The sequence below is a fragment of the Scyliorhinus torazame genome, chromosome 22, assembly GCF_047496885.1.
Source record: "Scyliorhinus torazame isolate Kashiwa2021f chromosome 22, sScyTor2.1, whole genome shotgun sequence".
NCBI classification, from domain to species: Eukaryota; Metazoa; Chordata; class Chondrichthyes; order Carcharhiniformes; family Scyliorhinidae; genus Scyliorhinus; species Scyliorhinus torazame.
Window position 1 is genome coordinate 97,264,915 of NC_092728.1, and position 17,162 is coordinate 97,282,076.

Here is a 17,162-nt window from a genome sequence, read left to right on the forward strand (position 1 = left end):
GGGAGGGAGTTCCATGATTCTGACCCAGCGACAGTGAAGGAACGGCCGATATATCTCCAAGTCAGGGCGGTGAGTGACTAGGAGGGGAATTGGCGGTGGTGCATTTTAATTCCTGCCTCATCCTGAAGACCCTGGCTCCTGCTGGGTGCCCATTCCGAAAAAAAATCTGGGTACATTTAAATAAGATCCTTCAAGAATCCTGCATTTATTTAGAAGAGTTCCCAAAACTCAAACAAACAAACCAGGCACTTCTTCTTGAGCCCTGTGCTGGAAGTCAGGCCCTTGGCAATTATTTGCTGGAACTTAAAAGTGCTGCGATCGTTACTATGGGTAGGACAAGCTCTGAATCTACCTCAGCTGGAAGAGGGATTGACCCCCGCATGATTGACACTAATCTCACCCACCCGTTTAGTCAACTGACAGTGAAGCGATGTAGTTCCAAGTCAGAATGGAGAGTGGCTTGGAGGGGAACTTGCAGATTGTGGTGTTCCTATGCATCTGCTGCCCTCGTCCTTTGCGGTGGTAAAGGCCACACGTTGTGATGATGCTTCCGTACGAACCTTAGTTGAGTTGCTGCTGCTGTGCATCTTGTAGGTGGTGCACACGGCTGCCACTGGGCATCGGTGATGGAGGGTGTGAATGTTGAAGGGTGGTGGACCAGGGTGCCAAATCAACCGGGGCTGCTATGTCCTGGATGCCACTGAGCTTCTCGAGTGTTATTGGACCTGCACTCATCCAGGAAAGGTGGAGAGTATTCCATTGCACTCCTGACTTGTGCTTCGTAGTTGGCTGAGAGTCTTTGGGGATTGGTTTTGAATGGTTTTGTAGCATTTTGTGTAATTTAGCTAATTTATTAACTGCAACAGGGCCAGATGTACATAGTCTCTGACTCAAAGTCACTCCTCATAACCTCAAAAGTGGAACTCCTTACATCTCTCGACCTTTTCTTCCTCTTGCAAGCTACAGGCTGGTTAGCCCCAAGCTTGGCTGCTTCCCAATTACCCTTAGCTTCTCTTTTGCCTCTGTGCCCATCTCATGTTGCTGCATTGCACTACGGATTTTGACCTTTCACCTTTTATATATATATATATTAAAAAAGTAATTTAAGGTCATTGAATATTTTTAAGGTTGAGTTAGATAGATTCTTTGTTGATAAGGGAGAAGGGTATGGGGGTAGACAGGAAATTGGAGTTTGAGGCCACAATCAGATCGGTCATGATCCTATTGAACGGCGGAGCAGGGCTAAGGGGCCAAATGACCAACTCCTGCTCCTATTCCATATGTTCATATATCTCGGAAATCCAACTGATATTTGCTTGGATCACTGAAACAGTGGACAACATGGTTCCATTCATCAAGGGTTGGAAAGCTTCCATGGCAAAATAAAGAGTACCAGAAGCCGTCTCTGGAAAATTCTATGTCTGAACATCTACACTTATGGGCTTTCTATAAAGAACATAAGAAATACGAGCATGAGGAGGTACCTCCCGTGGACGAGAATTCCAAGCACTAATAACCGTCAAGAGAAGAAATTCTTCCTCATCTCCATCTTAAGTGGGGGACTTCTTGGGCGGGATTCTCCATCGGTGGGATTCTCCGCTTTGCCGGCAATGCACTCATGCCTACAGACTTCCTGACGGCGTGGGAGTGGCCTGTAGCCACCTGAGTTGGCCAAGTCCCTATTTAAAATGGCGAACGGCAAAGGCTGAAGGGAAATTCAGCCAACACAGGCAGAAACCAGCAGGTGCAGGTTTGCTGTGTATTTAACTCTGCCAAAGCCCAGACAGCATCGATACCAGTGACCATCAGCATAATAATGTAGCAGCCATCTACATACTGATAAGCAATCCCCGGGAACAATAGCAACATTTGGGACAAACAAAACTAAGCCAGACTCCCTGGCGCCAGCAGGAGCCACCACAAAAGAGGTTAACGAACACCTCAAGACCGCCCATCGATCAGGGAACCGCTCCAGTATTGGAGAAATCAAACCAAGCGATTGGAACAAAGTCCAATCACCTAGAACCAGGTACAGGGTCCGCCCCGAAAGGCGGGAAGCCCCTGGGAACTATAAAAGTTAAGCCCCAAGTTCAAATCGTTCTCCTTGACCGGGTCACTCAGCATTGCGAAGCAACCCCTGAGAGTGAACGGTCCAAGCTGCCACATCCCTGAAGCAAGTCTCAAGTCGACGCTCGCTACGAGATAGGTGCTCCTAGCTACCAGTCCATACCGGCTTTGAATCCCGCAGTTGCAGATTCCGAACGAAAGGCCATTTGTTCCCCTGACCTGGTGGGCCAGTCCGAAGTTAAGAATAGGCCTGTTAGTTGTAGAAGTAGCTTAGACGTAGAATTTGTGCATGAGTAGCAATTACTGTGTATAATAAATGTGCTTTGATTTGAATCTTACTAATTGGTGTGTTGAGTTATTGATCATTACTTGAACTTGAACCTCGTGGCGGTATCATAAAGATACCTGGTGACTCGAGAGCAAAGGTTATAAAACAGAGCCAATTGAACCAACCAAAAGTTAGCAACGGGCCACAATGGGAAACCCCATTGGCCAGCTGCCGGGATGGAAGATCCCGCTGCCGGCGGTGACGCGCTGCGCCAGAAAACGGGTCTGGTGGGACTGAGAATCCTGCCCTTTGTTTTTTAGACTGCACACCCAGTTCTAGATTTTCTCGTGGGGGAACATCCTCTCAGCATTTAACCGATCAAACCCCGTGAGAATGTTATACTTTTCAGTAAAGTTCACCTCTCCCAAACTCCAATGCGTATATTGCCCAGACATTGCACTCACCTCTGACAGAAAGAAAAAAATGTATTTTTACAGTGTCTTTCACAATTTTAAGACATTTTAAAGACCTTTGAAGCATTTATTATAAACCCACATGGGTTTTACGTGGTAGGGATGATTAACTACCTCGTGGAGCTTGCAGCTTACGAGATCCGTCGATAAGTAGGCGGGGGACCCTGAACGATACTTGGTTTTGTGTAAATAGTGTCGGCCAGTAAGACACCGACTGGAGAAGACCCAGTAGGAAACTACTAAAGCTGTAACTAATAGTTATTGTTAATTAAAGTAAGTTTTTGTTTTGACCTCCTCAGAATGAGTCTTCATTGCCCTTACAAAGGTACTTTTAAAGGACCTTCTCGTTGCAATACAAGAGACAGGGCAACTAATTTGTGCACAGCAAGCTCCCACAAATAGCAATGGAATAATAGCCGGATAATCTGTTTTTGTGATGTTGGTTGAGGGATAAATATTGGCCAGAACTCTGGCAAGAGCTCCCCTGCCCTTCTTTAAAATATTTCCATGGGATCTTTTACATCCACCCGAGAGAGCTTGCTTTGAGGAATGTCGATTTCAGCGGGAGCGGTGCGCAAGTGATTTCTGGGAGGTACGTTTATCCTTTAAAAACACTTACCTTCACAGGAGCAGGCCAGTCGATTTCAGCGGGAGCGGTGCGCAAGTGATTTCTGGGAGGTACGTTTATCCTTTAAAAACACTTACCTTTACAGGAACAGGCCAGTCAATTTCAGCGGGAGCAGTGCGCAAATGATTTCTGGGAGGTAAGTTTATCCTTTTAAAAAAACACTTCTTTTCTGTTTTATTTTTTTCGACCCGCGGACTTCTGGGAAGACCCACCCCCCCCCCCCCCCCCCAACCAATAAATTTTGGTGGAGAGGAAACCCGAGACACTACACGTGTAGTGTCTCCCACCCGCCCTCCTCCTCTAACCTAATAATAAGACCCATTGGTGTGAGGTAAGTGCCATATTATATTATTATTATATTATATTATTAGCATTGTGCAGGTCAAGGTTTGGAGGTGGAGGAGCGGTCTCTGTCAGGGAGAGAACCTGAGAACATCTAAGACACTCAGAAGGTAAGAAGGTAAGTAAGTGATTTTTACTCATTTTTACTTTTATACCTTTTTCAAATTGTGTGTCGGGGGGAAACTGAAGTGACATCACAGAAAAGCTGTGGCCTGAGTGGCTGGTTGGGAATCTACACTAAATTTAAAAAATTAAGCATTGGTAACTAATTAAACATAATTACTTAATTATAATTTAGAGGGGTATCTAAGCCAGAGATCGGAGAGTACTATATTTAGCTTTCACATTTCTATTAGAAATACAGTGCTAGGAAACAGATAGTTAACAGTAACTTTGAATTATTTTTTTTTAAATATTTTTTAAAAAATTTTTTTTTAAATTTTTTAAATTTTAATTAATTGACGCAACGTCAGTTAGAGGGGTGCAGTGCTCTCACTGTGAGATGTGGCAGGTCCGGGAGGCTTCCAGCGTCCCGGATGGCTTCATCTGCAGAAAGTGCACCCAACTGGAGCTCCTCACAGACCGCATGGTTCGGTTGGAGCAGCAATTGGATGCACTTAGGAGCATGCAGGTGGCGGAAAGCGTCATAGATCGCAGTTATGTAAATGTGGTCACACCCAAGGTGCAGGCAGAGAAATGGGTGACCACCAGAAAGGGCAGGCAGTCAGTGCAGGAATCACCTGTGGTTGTCCCCTCTCGAACAGGTATACCCCTTTGGATACTGTCGGGGGGGATTGCCTATCAGGGGAAAACAGCAGCAGCCAGAGCAGTGGCACCACGGCTGGCTCTGATGTTCAGAAGGGAGGGTCAAAGCGCAGAAGAACAATAGTAATAGGGGACTCTATAGTCAGGGGCACAGATAGGCGCTTCTGCGGACGTGAAAGAGACTCCAGGATGGTATGTTGCCTCCCTGGTGCCAGGGTCCAGGATGTCTCCGAACGGGTAGAGGGCATCCTGAAGGGGGAGGGCAAACAGGCAGAGGTCGTTGTACATATTGGTACTAACGACATAGGCAGGAAGGGGCATGAGGTCCTGCAGCAGGAGTTCAGGGAGCTAGGCAGAAAGTTAAAAGACAGGACCTCTAGGGTTGTAATCTCGGGATTACTCCCTGTGCCACGTGCCAGCGAGGCTAGAAATAGGAAGATAGAGCAGCTAAACACGTGGCTAAACAGCTGGTGTAGGAGGGAGGGTTTCCGTTATCTGGACCACTGGGAGCTCTTCCGGGGCAGGTGTGACCTATATAAGGGCGGGTTGCATATAAACCGGAGAGGCATAAATATCCTGGCCGCGAGGTTTGCTAGTGTCACACGGATGGGTTTAAACTAGTATGGCAGGGGGGTGGGCACGGGAGCAATAGGTCAGAAGGTGAGAGCATTGAGGGAGAACTAGGGAATAGGGACAGTGGGGCTCTGAGGCAGAGCAGACAGGGAGAGGTTGCTGAACACAGCGGGTCTGGTGGCCTGAAGTGCATATGTTTTAATGCAAGAAGTATTACGGGTAAGGCAGATGAACTTAGAGCTTGGATTAGTACTTGGAACTATGATGTTGTTGCCATTACAGAGACCTGGTTGAGGGAAGGGCAGGATTGGCAGCTAAACGTTCCAGGATTTAGGTGTTTCAGGCGGGATAGAGGGGGATGTAAAAGGGGAGGCGGAGTTGCGCTACTGGTTCGGGAGAATATCACAGCTGTACTGCGGGAGGACACCTCAGAGGGCAGTGAGGCTATATGGGTAGAGATCAGGAATAAGAAGGGTGCAGTCACAATGTTGGGGGTTTACTACAGGCCTCCCAACAGCCAGCGGGAGATAGAGGAGCAGATAGGTAGACAGATTTTGGAAAAGAGTAAAAACAACAGGGTTGTGGTGATGGGAGACTTCAACTTCCCCAATATTGACTGGGACTCACTTAGTGCCAGGGGCTTAGACGGGGCGGAGTTTGTAAGGAGCATCCAGGAGGGCTTCTTAAAACAATATGTAGACAGTCCAACTAGGGAAGGGGTGGTACTGGACCTGGTATTGGGGAATGAGCCCGGCCAGGTGGTAGATGTTTCAGTAGGGGAGCATTCCGGTAACAGTGACCACAATTCAGTAAGTTTTAAAGTACTGGTGGACAAGGATAAGAGTGGTCCTAGGATGAATGTGCTAAATTGGGGGAAGGCTAATTATAACAATATTAGGCGGGAACTGAAGAACATAGATTGGGGGCGGATGTTTGAGGGCAAATCAACATCTGACATGTGGGAGGCTTTCAAGTGGCAGTTGAAAGGAATTCAGGGCCGACATGTTCCTGTGAGGAAGAAGGATAAATACGGCAATTTTCGGGAACCTTGGATAACGAGAGATATTGTAGGCCTCGTCAAAAAGAAAGAGGCATTTGTCAGGGCTAAAAGGCTGGGAACAGACGAAGCCTGCGTGGAATATAAGGAAAGTAGGAAGGAACTTAAGCAAGGAGTCAGGAGGGCTAGAAGGGGTCACGAAAAGTCATTGGCAAGTAGGGTTAAGGAAAATCCCAAGGCTTTTTACACGTACATAAAAAGCAAGAGGGTAGCCAGGGAAAGGGTTGGCCCACTGAAGGATAGGCAAGGGAATCTATGTGTGGAGCCAGAGGAAATGAGCGAGGTACTACATGAATACTGTGCATCAGGATTCACCAAAGAGAAGAAATTGGTAGATGTTGAGTCTGGAGAAGGGTGTGTAGATAGCCTGGGTCACATTGAGATCCAAAAAGACGAGGTGTTGGGTGTCTTAAAAAATATTAAGGTAGATAAGTCCCCAGGGCCTGATGGGATCTACCCCAGAATACTGAAGGAGGCTAGAGAGGAAATTGCTGAGGCCTTGACAGAAATCTTTGGATCCTCACTGTCTTCAGGGGATGTCCCGGAGGACTGGAGAATAGCCAATGTTGTTCCTCTGTTTAAGAAGGGTAGCAAGGATAATCCAGGGAACTACAGGCCGGTGAGCCTTACTTCAGTGGTAGGGAAATTACTGGAGAGAATTCTTCGAGACAGGATCTACTCCCATTTGGAAACAAATGGACATATTAGCAAGAGGCAGCATGGTTTTGTGAAGGGGAGGTCGTGTCTCACTAACTTGATAGAGTTTTTCGAGGAGGTCACTAAGATGATTGATGCAGGTAGGGCAGTGGATGTTGTCTATATGGACTTCAGTAAGGCCTTTGACAAGGTCCCTCATGGTAGACTAGTACAAAAGGTGAAGTCACACGGGATCAGGGGTGAGCTGGCAAGGTGGATACAGAACTGGCTAAGTCATAGAAGGCAGAGAGTAGCAATGGAAGGATGCTTTTCTAATTGGAGGGCTGTGACCAGTGGTGTTCCACAGGGATCAATGCTGGGGCCTTTGCTCTTTGTAGTATATATAAATGATTTGGAGGAAAATGTAACTGGTCTGATTAGTAAGTTTGCAGACGACACAAAGGTTGGTGGAATTGCGGATAGCGATGAGGACTGTCAGAGGATACAGCAGGATTTAGATTGTTTGGAGACTTGGGCGGAGAGATGGCAGATGGAGTTTAATCTGGACAAATGTGAGGTAATGCATTTTGGAAGGTCTAATGTAGGTAGGGAATATACAGTGAATGGTAGAACCCTCAAGAGTATTGAAAGTCAAAGAGATCTAGGAGTACAGGTCCACAGGCCATTGAAAGGGGCAACACAGGTGGAGAAGGTAGTCAAGAAGGCATATGGCATGCTTGCCTTCATTGGCCGGGGCATTGAGTATAAGAATTGGCAAGTCATGTTGCAGCTGTATAGAACCTTAGTTAGGCCACACTTGGAGTATAGTGTTCAATTCTGGTCGCCACACTACCAGAAGGATGTGGAGGCTTTAGAGAGGGTGCAGAAGAGATTTACCAGAATGTTGCCTGGTATGGAGGGCATTAGCTATGAGGAGCAGTTGAATAAACTAGGTTTGTTCTCACTGGAACGAAGGAGGTTGAGGGGAGACCTGATAGAGGTCTACAAAATTATGAGGGGCATAGACAGAGTGGATAGTCAGAGGCTTTTCCCCAGGGTAGAGGGGTCAATTACTAGGGGGCATAGGTTTAAGGTGAGAGGGGCAAGGTTTAGAGTAGATGTACGAGGCAAGTCTTTTACGCAGAGGGTAGTGGGTGCCTGGAACTCGCTGCCGGAGGAGGTGGTGGAAGCAGGGACATAGTGACATTTAAGGGGCATCTTGACAAATACATGAATAGGATGGGAATAAAGGGATACGGACCCAGGAAGTGTATAAGATTGTAGTTTAGTCGGGCAGCATGGTCGGCACGGGCTTGGAGGGCCGAAGGGCCTGTTCCTGTGCTGTACTTTTCTTTGTTCCTTGTTTGTTCTTTGACAGTCCCTTTGTACTGAAGTGTCAGTTTAGACAATCTCTGGAGTAGAGCTTGGACCAATGGCCTCCCACCTCAAAGGGAAGACTGCGCCAAGCCACCAATGAAATAATTATCTGAACTGACTTTGAACAAGGCATTAATCTTTACAGAGAATTTAGTTTATGAATGAATATCCGACGGAGGATAATAAACGATAGGCAAGCCGAGAATGAAAGAATGCAATGATCTAAGAACACAATGTGCAGCTATCCATGACGACCTTACCCGAACAATAAGCTCCTTCTCCTGGTAATACTTCACAATCAGGTTGATGTTCTGTTTGAAGTTTTCCACCCTCCGCTCGATGGCGTGACTGTTGTCATCAGGCCTGCCGTGCTGCACAGCCCGTTTCTCCAGGCGCTGTCGCAAACGGTGATTGGAACAGGCCAACAGCAGCACCAGGTCTGGGGAACCAATCTGTAACGAGCGCACACAAAAAAAAGGGGCAAAGGAGTCAACTCTTGAAGGAAAGGCAGAACTCGAAGAGATCGCCAACCCGACTGACTTGTAGAAACGATGGCACGAAGCCGAAAGGTATGGTGGGTGTAAAGAAAGTACGAGAGTTTCTTTCCCCCTGTGGAATGCAAAATCAAATTGTCAACCAATCCCAGTGTGTTGAACGTTGGCTGATGGATAAGATCACTGCTGCTTTTAGCTAAAGAATCTGGTCTAAACCCAGCTGAGCACCTCAGCGCTCTCTGTTGTCGAATGGATAGATTCTCGCCAAATAGGTTTGGGGGACAGGCTGAGTCCTCCCCCTCAGACTTGATGATGGTGAATCAACAACACAACATCACCTTAAAATGGGGCAGGCATAGAGAGGCTTCTGGACGACTGATGCAAACTTACAAGCAGACGAGTTAGGAACCGGAGTAGGCCATTCAGCCCCTCGAGCCTGGTCCTGCGTCCAAATAAGATCATGGCTGATCTGATTGTGGCCTCAACATCACTTTCCTCCCAGCCCCTACACCCAAAGACCTCTTTGTCAATCCAGAATCTCTCTAACTCAGCCTAAACAATGCTGACTGCCTCTACCGCTGCCTGGGGAAGTGAGTTCCACGGGAGTGGGGAGGCAGTGGCGCTGTGGCATTGTCACTGGGCTAGTAATCCAGAGACCCAGAATAATGCTCTGGGAATCTGGGTTTGAATCCCACCACAATAGATGGTGAAATTTGAATTCAATAAAAATCTGGAATCAAAAGTCTAATGATGACCATGAAACCATCGTGATTGTCGTAAAAAACCCATATGGTTCACTAATGTCCTTTAGGGGAAGGAATTTAGCCGTCCTTACTCAGTCTAGCCTTCCTGTGACTCCAGGTCCACAGCAATGTGTTTGATGCTTCAATGCCTTTGGAAAATGGCCTGGTAAACCACTCAGTTCAAGGGCAATTAGTGCTGAACTATACATTCTGGCCCAACCAGCAGCACCCACATCCCAGGAGGTAGATGCCAGTGTTGTCGGTGCACTGGAACAGCTTGGCTAGAGGCATGGCAAGTTCTGGAGTAAAAGTCTTCAATGTTATTGCCGGAATATTGTCTGGGCCCATAGCCTTTATGCAGTACCTTCAGCCCTTTCTTGATATCACGTGGAGTGAATCGCATTGGCTGAAGAATGGCATCTGTGATGCTGGGGACCTCTGCAGGAGGCCCAGATGGATCATCCACTCGGCACTTCTGGCTGAAGATTGTTGCGAATGCTTCAGCCTCGTCTTTTGCACAGATGTGCTGGGCTCCCCCATCACCGAGTATGGGAATATTTATGGAACCTCCCCCTCCGGTGGGTCATTTAATTGTCCCCCACCATCCACGGCTGGATGTGGCAGGATTGCAGACCTTAGATGTGATCCATTGGTTCACTTAGCTTTGTTCATTACTTGCTGTTTGGCAGCCAAGTAGCCCTGTGTTATAGCTTCACCAGGTTGGCACCCTAATTTCAGGCGTGCTTGTGGGGAGCAGGTGCTGCGGTGCTATTTTCACTGGACTAGTAACCCAGAGACCCAGGATAATCCCACCACGGCAGGTAGTGGAATTTGAATTCAATGAAAAAAATCATGGAATTAAAAGTCTAATGATGGCCATGAAGCCATTGTTATAGAAACCCATCTGGTTCACTAATGTCCTTTAGGGCAGGAAATCTGCTGCCCTTACCAGGTCTGGCCTACATGTGATTCCAAACTCACTGCAATGTGATTATCTCTTAACAGCCCTCCGAAATGGTCCAACCTACGTCTTGCAGGGTTTTAGGTGTTGGAGATGGATATCAGTGAAGTTAAATGTAGACTGCAGAGCCAGCATTGTTGCCCACCTAACCTGCGCTACAGCTGGCCTAGGAGAACCTGCTGCTGCAACGGGAAGAATATACTGTTCTCCTGAACTGAAAGCTTCAGTTTGATAAGCACACAAACTAAATAATGGATTTCTGTTAAGATGTAGGTCACATTGTGGTCGATAATGTGATGTTGCGAAAGTCATTGATCGGGAATCTGTTCCAATTCACTCAAGAGATAAATCAACCTTTGCTGGCCCCTAGGGGGAAAAAGGGCCTGTCTGTTCCCAAAGTCACTAGTGAATGGTCTGACTGAGATCAGGAGCTCACCATGCATCACTGGGGGTGCCTCACATTGAACTTGCCTATGGAGAAGCGCGCCGGCACTGATGTCCAAGGGGTGAATTTCGGAGGGAGTAGGGGCCCCTCCTGCTTGTCCACCGTAACTTTCACAAAAGAACGGTGGAATTTGCAGAAGAATGCTGCTTTGACCCGTCTCTGCTGGATCTCTGCAGCTCTTCCACAGAAGCTATGTGTGGATAATCGGAAGAAGGTGCCAGTAGAAAGTCACCCACGTGTAGCGTTACTGCTCTTCCACCCATTCCTGAGTAGGACCTGAGGTTTCAGATTCTGCTACAATTGTCTAGGCCCCGCTTGCATCCTGCACCTATGGTTACCGAGTCAGCCAGGTGTCTGTCCCTTTCCAGCCCTTGGTCAATGTGATTTGGTTCACCGTATTGTCTCATTGGCCAACTCCTGGGATCCTCCTGCCACCACACTATTGTGAAGTAACCTCCCGTCCCATACTCCAACATTATACACAATACATGGCAAAAACGCAGGCCCTACGATCCAGCCAGTGCATGTTGGTCTCTGCTCCACCTTTGCTGATTTAAAGCTATCATTATTTCCCTTTCCTTCAAATGGTTGTCTAGCCTCAGCTTCATCGTATTCAATTTTGGGCGGCACGGTTTCACAGTGGTTAGCACTGCTGCTTCACAGCACCAGGGACCCGGGTTCAATTCCGGCCTCGGGTGACTGTCTGTGTGGTCTGCACGTTCTCCCCATGTCTGCGTGGGTGTCCTCCGGGTGCTCCGGTTTCCTCCCACAATCCAAAAACGTGCAGATTAGGTGGACTGGCCGTGCTAAATTGTCCCTCAGTGTGCAAAAGGTTAGGTCGGGTTACGGGGATAGGGTGGGGGCGTGGGCTTAAATAGGGTGCTCTTTGCAAGGCTCAATGAGCCGAATGGCCTCCTTCTGCACTGTAAATTCTATGATTCAACCACTGCCTCTGGCAGCGGGTCCCACGTTCCCACCACTCTCAGACGTTCCTTCTGAATTGCCGATTGGATCTCTTGGTGACGATGTTGTATTGACAGCCTCTGGTTCTGCTCTGCCCCACAGGAGGAAACATTCTCTCTCTGTCCACTCTGTCAAAACCTTTCAGAATTTTAAAGACTCCGATCAGTTCACTCGTCAGCATTTTTTTAAGAAAAAGTGACCGAGTCCGTCCACCCTTTCCTGATGTGTGAACCCAGACAATTCCAGTATCTCCCTTTTAAATCTTCCCCGTTCCACCTCCAGTGTCTCTACATCCTTTTTATAATATGGTGACCAGAACTGCACACAGTTAGACCACACAGTGTGATCTAACCAAGGCTCGAGACGGGTTTAGCATCACTTCCCCACTTTTCAATTTTATCTCTCTAGTGCTTGATTATTTTTATTGTGGCCTTGCCTACTTGTGGCGTAACGTTTGGTGATTGATGTTTCTGTACTCTGCTTCATGCTTCAGTTCAATTCATTGTGCACAAAGCCAGAGAAATGCACTGAGAGTCCTCACCTGTTCTTCAAAGGTGAAGGCCTGGCTGATCTCCTTGGGAAACCCATCTACAATGAAACCTTTTGCGTCCGGGTGTCGCATGAACTGGTGCTTTAACTCCTCAATAGCCGTTTCCTGAGGGAACATGAGGAAAGTCACATTTTAGAGCATGCGGCACCTTTCTGAGGGGGCAGTGAGATGGAGAAATGTGTCTCATGTCCGGGCTTCCAGCATTTCCAACCTGGATACCCCACACAACTTGCAGAGAGCCACTTCTGAAAGTTAGCCAGTGATCAGATTTTCAACACTCCTGTCCCATCGTGGAACTATGTCACTCATGCTAAGCTCCATGGTTACGGACAGGCCAGTTCAGGTAGAGGAACAAGCTCCTTTAAGTGCAACCTCAGAACAACGGTGGACCAGATGCTCAAAAAGAGGGAGGTATCTCACATTTGGGGAAACTCATTACTTATACGCGATTTTAATCAGTAAGCATCGCTCTCACCTCTGAGTCAGCAGGTTGTGGATTCAAGTCCCACACGAGTTAAGCGGAGCATAAAATCTAGGCCGACAGTCCAGCGCAGTGTCAAGGGAGGGCTGGAGGTGCCTTCTTGCAAAAGAGGCATTAGACCAAGGAAACGCCTGCCCTCTCGGGTAACTTAAAGGAACCGGTGACAATAACCGGAATTCTCCGGCCGTTGGGATTCCCGGTTCCCGCCAGCCCCTGGGTTTCCCAGTGGCACGGCTTCAATGGGAAATCCTGTTGGCTGCGGCGTGAGTATAGTATCCCGCCGCCAGTGAACGGCGCACAGCCGAGAAACACGCGGCTGGGGCCCAGAGAATCCAGCCCAATATCTTCAAGTAAAGCAGGAGAGATAACCCTGGTGTCCTGGCCAATATTTATCCCCAACTAATATCGCTTAAAAACAGATGACCTGGTTGTTCTCTGAGCACTCTTTGTGGGAGCGTGTTGTCTACAAATTGGCTACCGCTTTTATCCACATTAAAACTGTCAATCAAAACTACTTCAGTGGCTATAGAGCATCATGAGGTCATGAATGTCACTATAGAAACGCAAGTATTTATTTTCTTTTAAAAATTATATTTGAGAATAAATTACTCTTATTTTTTTGCCCCGCAGATGTACTAAACTGACATTAATGTAATAATCCCTCCTTCAGATCTTGGAACAATCACTTGAGTATTGCTGATAAAAGAAACACGCTGTCAAAGTTTTTCATCTTTCACTCGTCAGGACAGATGTAGTAAGAGTGCCAAATTTCAAAGAGAGCAACAGTTTATACGGCATGAGAAAAGGTTGCTATTTGGTTGGCAAGTTGCCATGGAGAATCCACCAGGAAACTTTCTTTTGTTGAATTTTAAAAAGGCACAAAGCCTGGACATGTTCCTCTTGCCTATGGAGGACAAGCATGTGTAGCTTCTTGCAAGCACAGGTGGTGTACATTGGGAGCCCGACCGATAATCTTAATTTTTGGTGTAATTCTTTGGAATATGTCCAGGCATTGTGCCTTTTTTGAAGTAAACAGAAGCGTGGGGGACAAGTTTCCTGGTGCATTTTCCACGACAACACCTTGACCAATCAGAGTCAACTTTCCAACCAGTCAGTACCCCTTTCCCGTGGAGTATAAATTGTTACTCCCTTCGAAATTTGGTATTCTTGCATTTGTCCTGATGAATGCAAGTCGAAAAGCTTTGACGTATCTCTTTTTTTCGGCAGTACTCAAGTTCTGCATTACTACGCAATCTTCATTGGAATCAATTCCCTTTCCTGCTCCAACACTCCGCCTCATTTGTAAAGATCTTGTTTGGATTTGTGTTGTTTCAGTTCGCTTACAGGAGGTGCCAATTCCCCGTTGGCGATGATCTGTGCGATGAGCTCCCACTTCCGGTCGCTGGTCGCATGGTGCAGCATCTGTCGACGCAAGATCTCCCCCACCGAAATGGACTCAAATCCGTATCGCCTGGCCATCTTGGCACTTTGCGTTCCCTTCCCGCTCCCAGGACCGCCTGCAATGTGCAGAACAATGTAAACAGGTCAAGGTGCATTCACACTATAGGTATCAAAGGTATTTGGGGGGAGGGTTGCAGGGGAAGGAAGAGGAAAATGGAAAAGCAGATGGAGTAGGCCGCTGCTACAATGCTGGTAGGTCGGGAGTTCAAGGATTTTGAAGCAGTTACCATGAAAAAACGTCAATATATGTCCATGTTGATAAGAAATGTGGCTTTCAGACAGATTTGAAGCTGATGGTGTTCCCAGGCACCCCATTTCCTACAATACATCTGTGAACACACTTCAAAAGTACTTTATTGGCTGTAAAATGCTTCAAGAGGTCCCTAAAAGGGTCATCTAAATACAAGTTCCTCCTTTCTCACTTAACACCAGTTAAATAGAAGTCCTGCATTGCCTCCTCCCCCTCCCTTGTGCATCTTCATTCCTAGTTCTACATCAGTGCCACCTCTTCAAAAATTCACTTCTTAAATCAAGAAGGCAGGTAGCAGGAACTCCGCCACATTGAAGAGCAGAGCAAGAAGGAACTTGGGAAATATAGGTCAGCTGACATCAAGCTTTAAAAAAAAAAATTTGGAATACCCAATTCTTTTTTTCAATGAAGGGGCAATTTAGCCTGGCCATTGCACCTACACTACCCTGCACATCTTTGGGTTGTGGGGGTGAGACCCGCGCAGACACGGGGAGAATGTGCAAACTCCACACGGACAGTGATCCGGGGCCGGGATCGAACCCGGGTCCTCGGCGCCGTGAGGCAGCAGTGCTAACCACTGTGCCGCCCTGCAAATGAACTATTAGCAATGTAACATTATATGAATGATCATAGAATTTACAGTGCAAAAGGAGGCCATTCGGCCCATCGAGTCTGCACCGGCTCTTGGAAAGAGCACCCTACCCAAGGTCCACACCTCCACCCTATCCCCATAACCCAGTAACCCCACCCAACACTAAGGGCAATTTTGGACACTATGGGCAATTTATCATGGCCAATCCACCTACCCTGCACATCTTTGGACTGTGGGAGGAAACCGGAGCACCCGGAGGAAACCCACGCACACACGCGGAGAACGTGCAAACTCCGCACAGACAGTGACCCAAGCCGGGAATCAAACCTGGGATCCTGGAGCTGTGAAGCAATTGTGCTATCCATAATGCTACCGTGCTGCCCAATGATGTATTATAGTTGATGAGGAGCTTATACTCCAGCTTGTATGGGTATAGCTTCCCTGCATATACTTGGATAAAACCTGTGAACAAAGAAACTTGAGTCTTGTCCGGTCTCTGCAGAACTGATTCCCTCCCTTTCAATCTCTTACACGGATTTTCACTGTAGAGGAGCTTTATAAATAATAACATAGAACATAGAAAATACAGCACAGAACAGGCCCTTCGGCCCACGATGTTGTGCCGAACCTTTGTCCTAGATTAATCATAGATTATCATTGAATTTACAGTGCAGAAGGAGGCCATTCGGCCCCTTGAGTCTGCACCAGCTCTTGGAAAGAGCACCCTACCCAAACTCAACACCTCCACCCAACACCAAGGGCAATTTGGACATTAAGGGCAATTTATCATTGGCCAATTCACCTAACCCGCACATCTTTGGACTGTGGGAGGAAACCGGAGCACCCGGAGGAAACCCACGCAGACACGGGGAGGACGTGCAGACTCCGCACAGACAATGACCCAAGCCGGAATCGAACCTGGGACCATGGATCTGTGAAGCAATTGTGCTATCCACAATGCTACCGTGCTGCCCTTAAGAACAAATAAATCTACACTATATCATTTTCCCGTAATCCATGTACCTATCCAACAGCTGCTTGAAGGTCCCTAATGTTTCCGACTCAACTACTTCCACAGGCAGTGCATTCCATGCCCCCACTACTCTCTGGGTAAAGAACCTACCTCTGATATCCCTCCTATATCTTCCACCTTTCACCTTAAATTTATGTCCCCTTGTAATGGTGTGTTCCGCCTGGGGAAAAAGTCTCTGACTGTCTACTCTATTCCCCTGATCATCTTATAAACCTCTATCAAGCTGAATGTGGATAAAGGGGCTTAACTGGGTCTCACTAATGATACAAAGTGCCCCAGCCACGTGTGTCTTGGCATCGCGCCATTCGATGGTAGCGGGCTCCTCTCTTCCCGTCAATGGGATTTCCCATTGGAGCCATCCCAGCCCACCGGGAAACCCATGGGCGGGTTTGCGCTGCCAGTGGGTAAAGATAATCCCAATGGCCACAGAATGCCGGCCAAGGTACGGGTTGAATGACAGGAGACCTCGGGCAAACGCCAAACTGCTCATGGTTCTCAGCACAGTAGGTTTGACTGAGGTGCGGTTTTACTAATGCCAGATCCGTCTCCAATGTGATCCAGCCAGGCTCTGGTTGGTCAAGCGACGAGACCTCTTATTTACTTTGTTTTCTGTAATCACATGACCTGACCCTCGCTCTGCCTCCTACCGCCCACAGCCTGAGATGCCAATGCGCTCCCTCTGCATCGGTCTCAACGTCCCCCTTCTTGGGGGCGTCTTGGACCCGGAACCTCCGCCTGAATCGCTCCATGAGAAAGGAGCAAACTGAGGAAAAATAAAACCCGGATTAGGGATTCAATTCTCCACCCAGGATGCAAACAGATCAGCCAAGTTATAACGGAGGTAGGCTGTCCATTTGAGAGCCAGCTCAAGTAATGTTGTACCAACTTTTCCGCACTGAGAGTTGTCATCGGCACCTCAGGCCACTTAAAAGGGCCCAAATTCAATTCTATGGGCAGCTTCTTCCAGCCCTTCCCATTGGGAATGGTCTGGTCCCGCCGGAAA

General features: G+C 47.6%; 1 protein-coding gene across 3 annotated transcripts in view; it reads right to left on the bottom strand.

The window, feature by feature from the left end:
* Positions 1-17,162, bottom strand: part of LOC140399248 (adenylate kinase isoenzyme 1-like) — a 242,246-nt gene that overhangs the window by 187,219 nt on the left and 37,865 nt on the right. For all 3 annotated transcript variants that reach the window (XM_072488681.1, XM_072488680.1, XM_072488679.1), the window contains exons 4-6: positions 14,168-14,340; positions 12,334-12,447; positions 8,447-8,638 (exon numbers count right to left, since the gene is read on the bottom strand). In XM_072488681.1, coding sequence (XP_072344782.1) covers positions 8,447-8,638; positions 12,334-12,447; positions 14,168-14,340 — 479 coding nt within the window. The remainder of the gene's footprint in view (positions 1-8,446; positions 8,639-12,333; positions 12,448-14,167; positions 14,341-17,162) is intronic.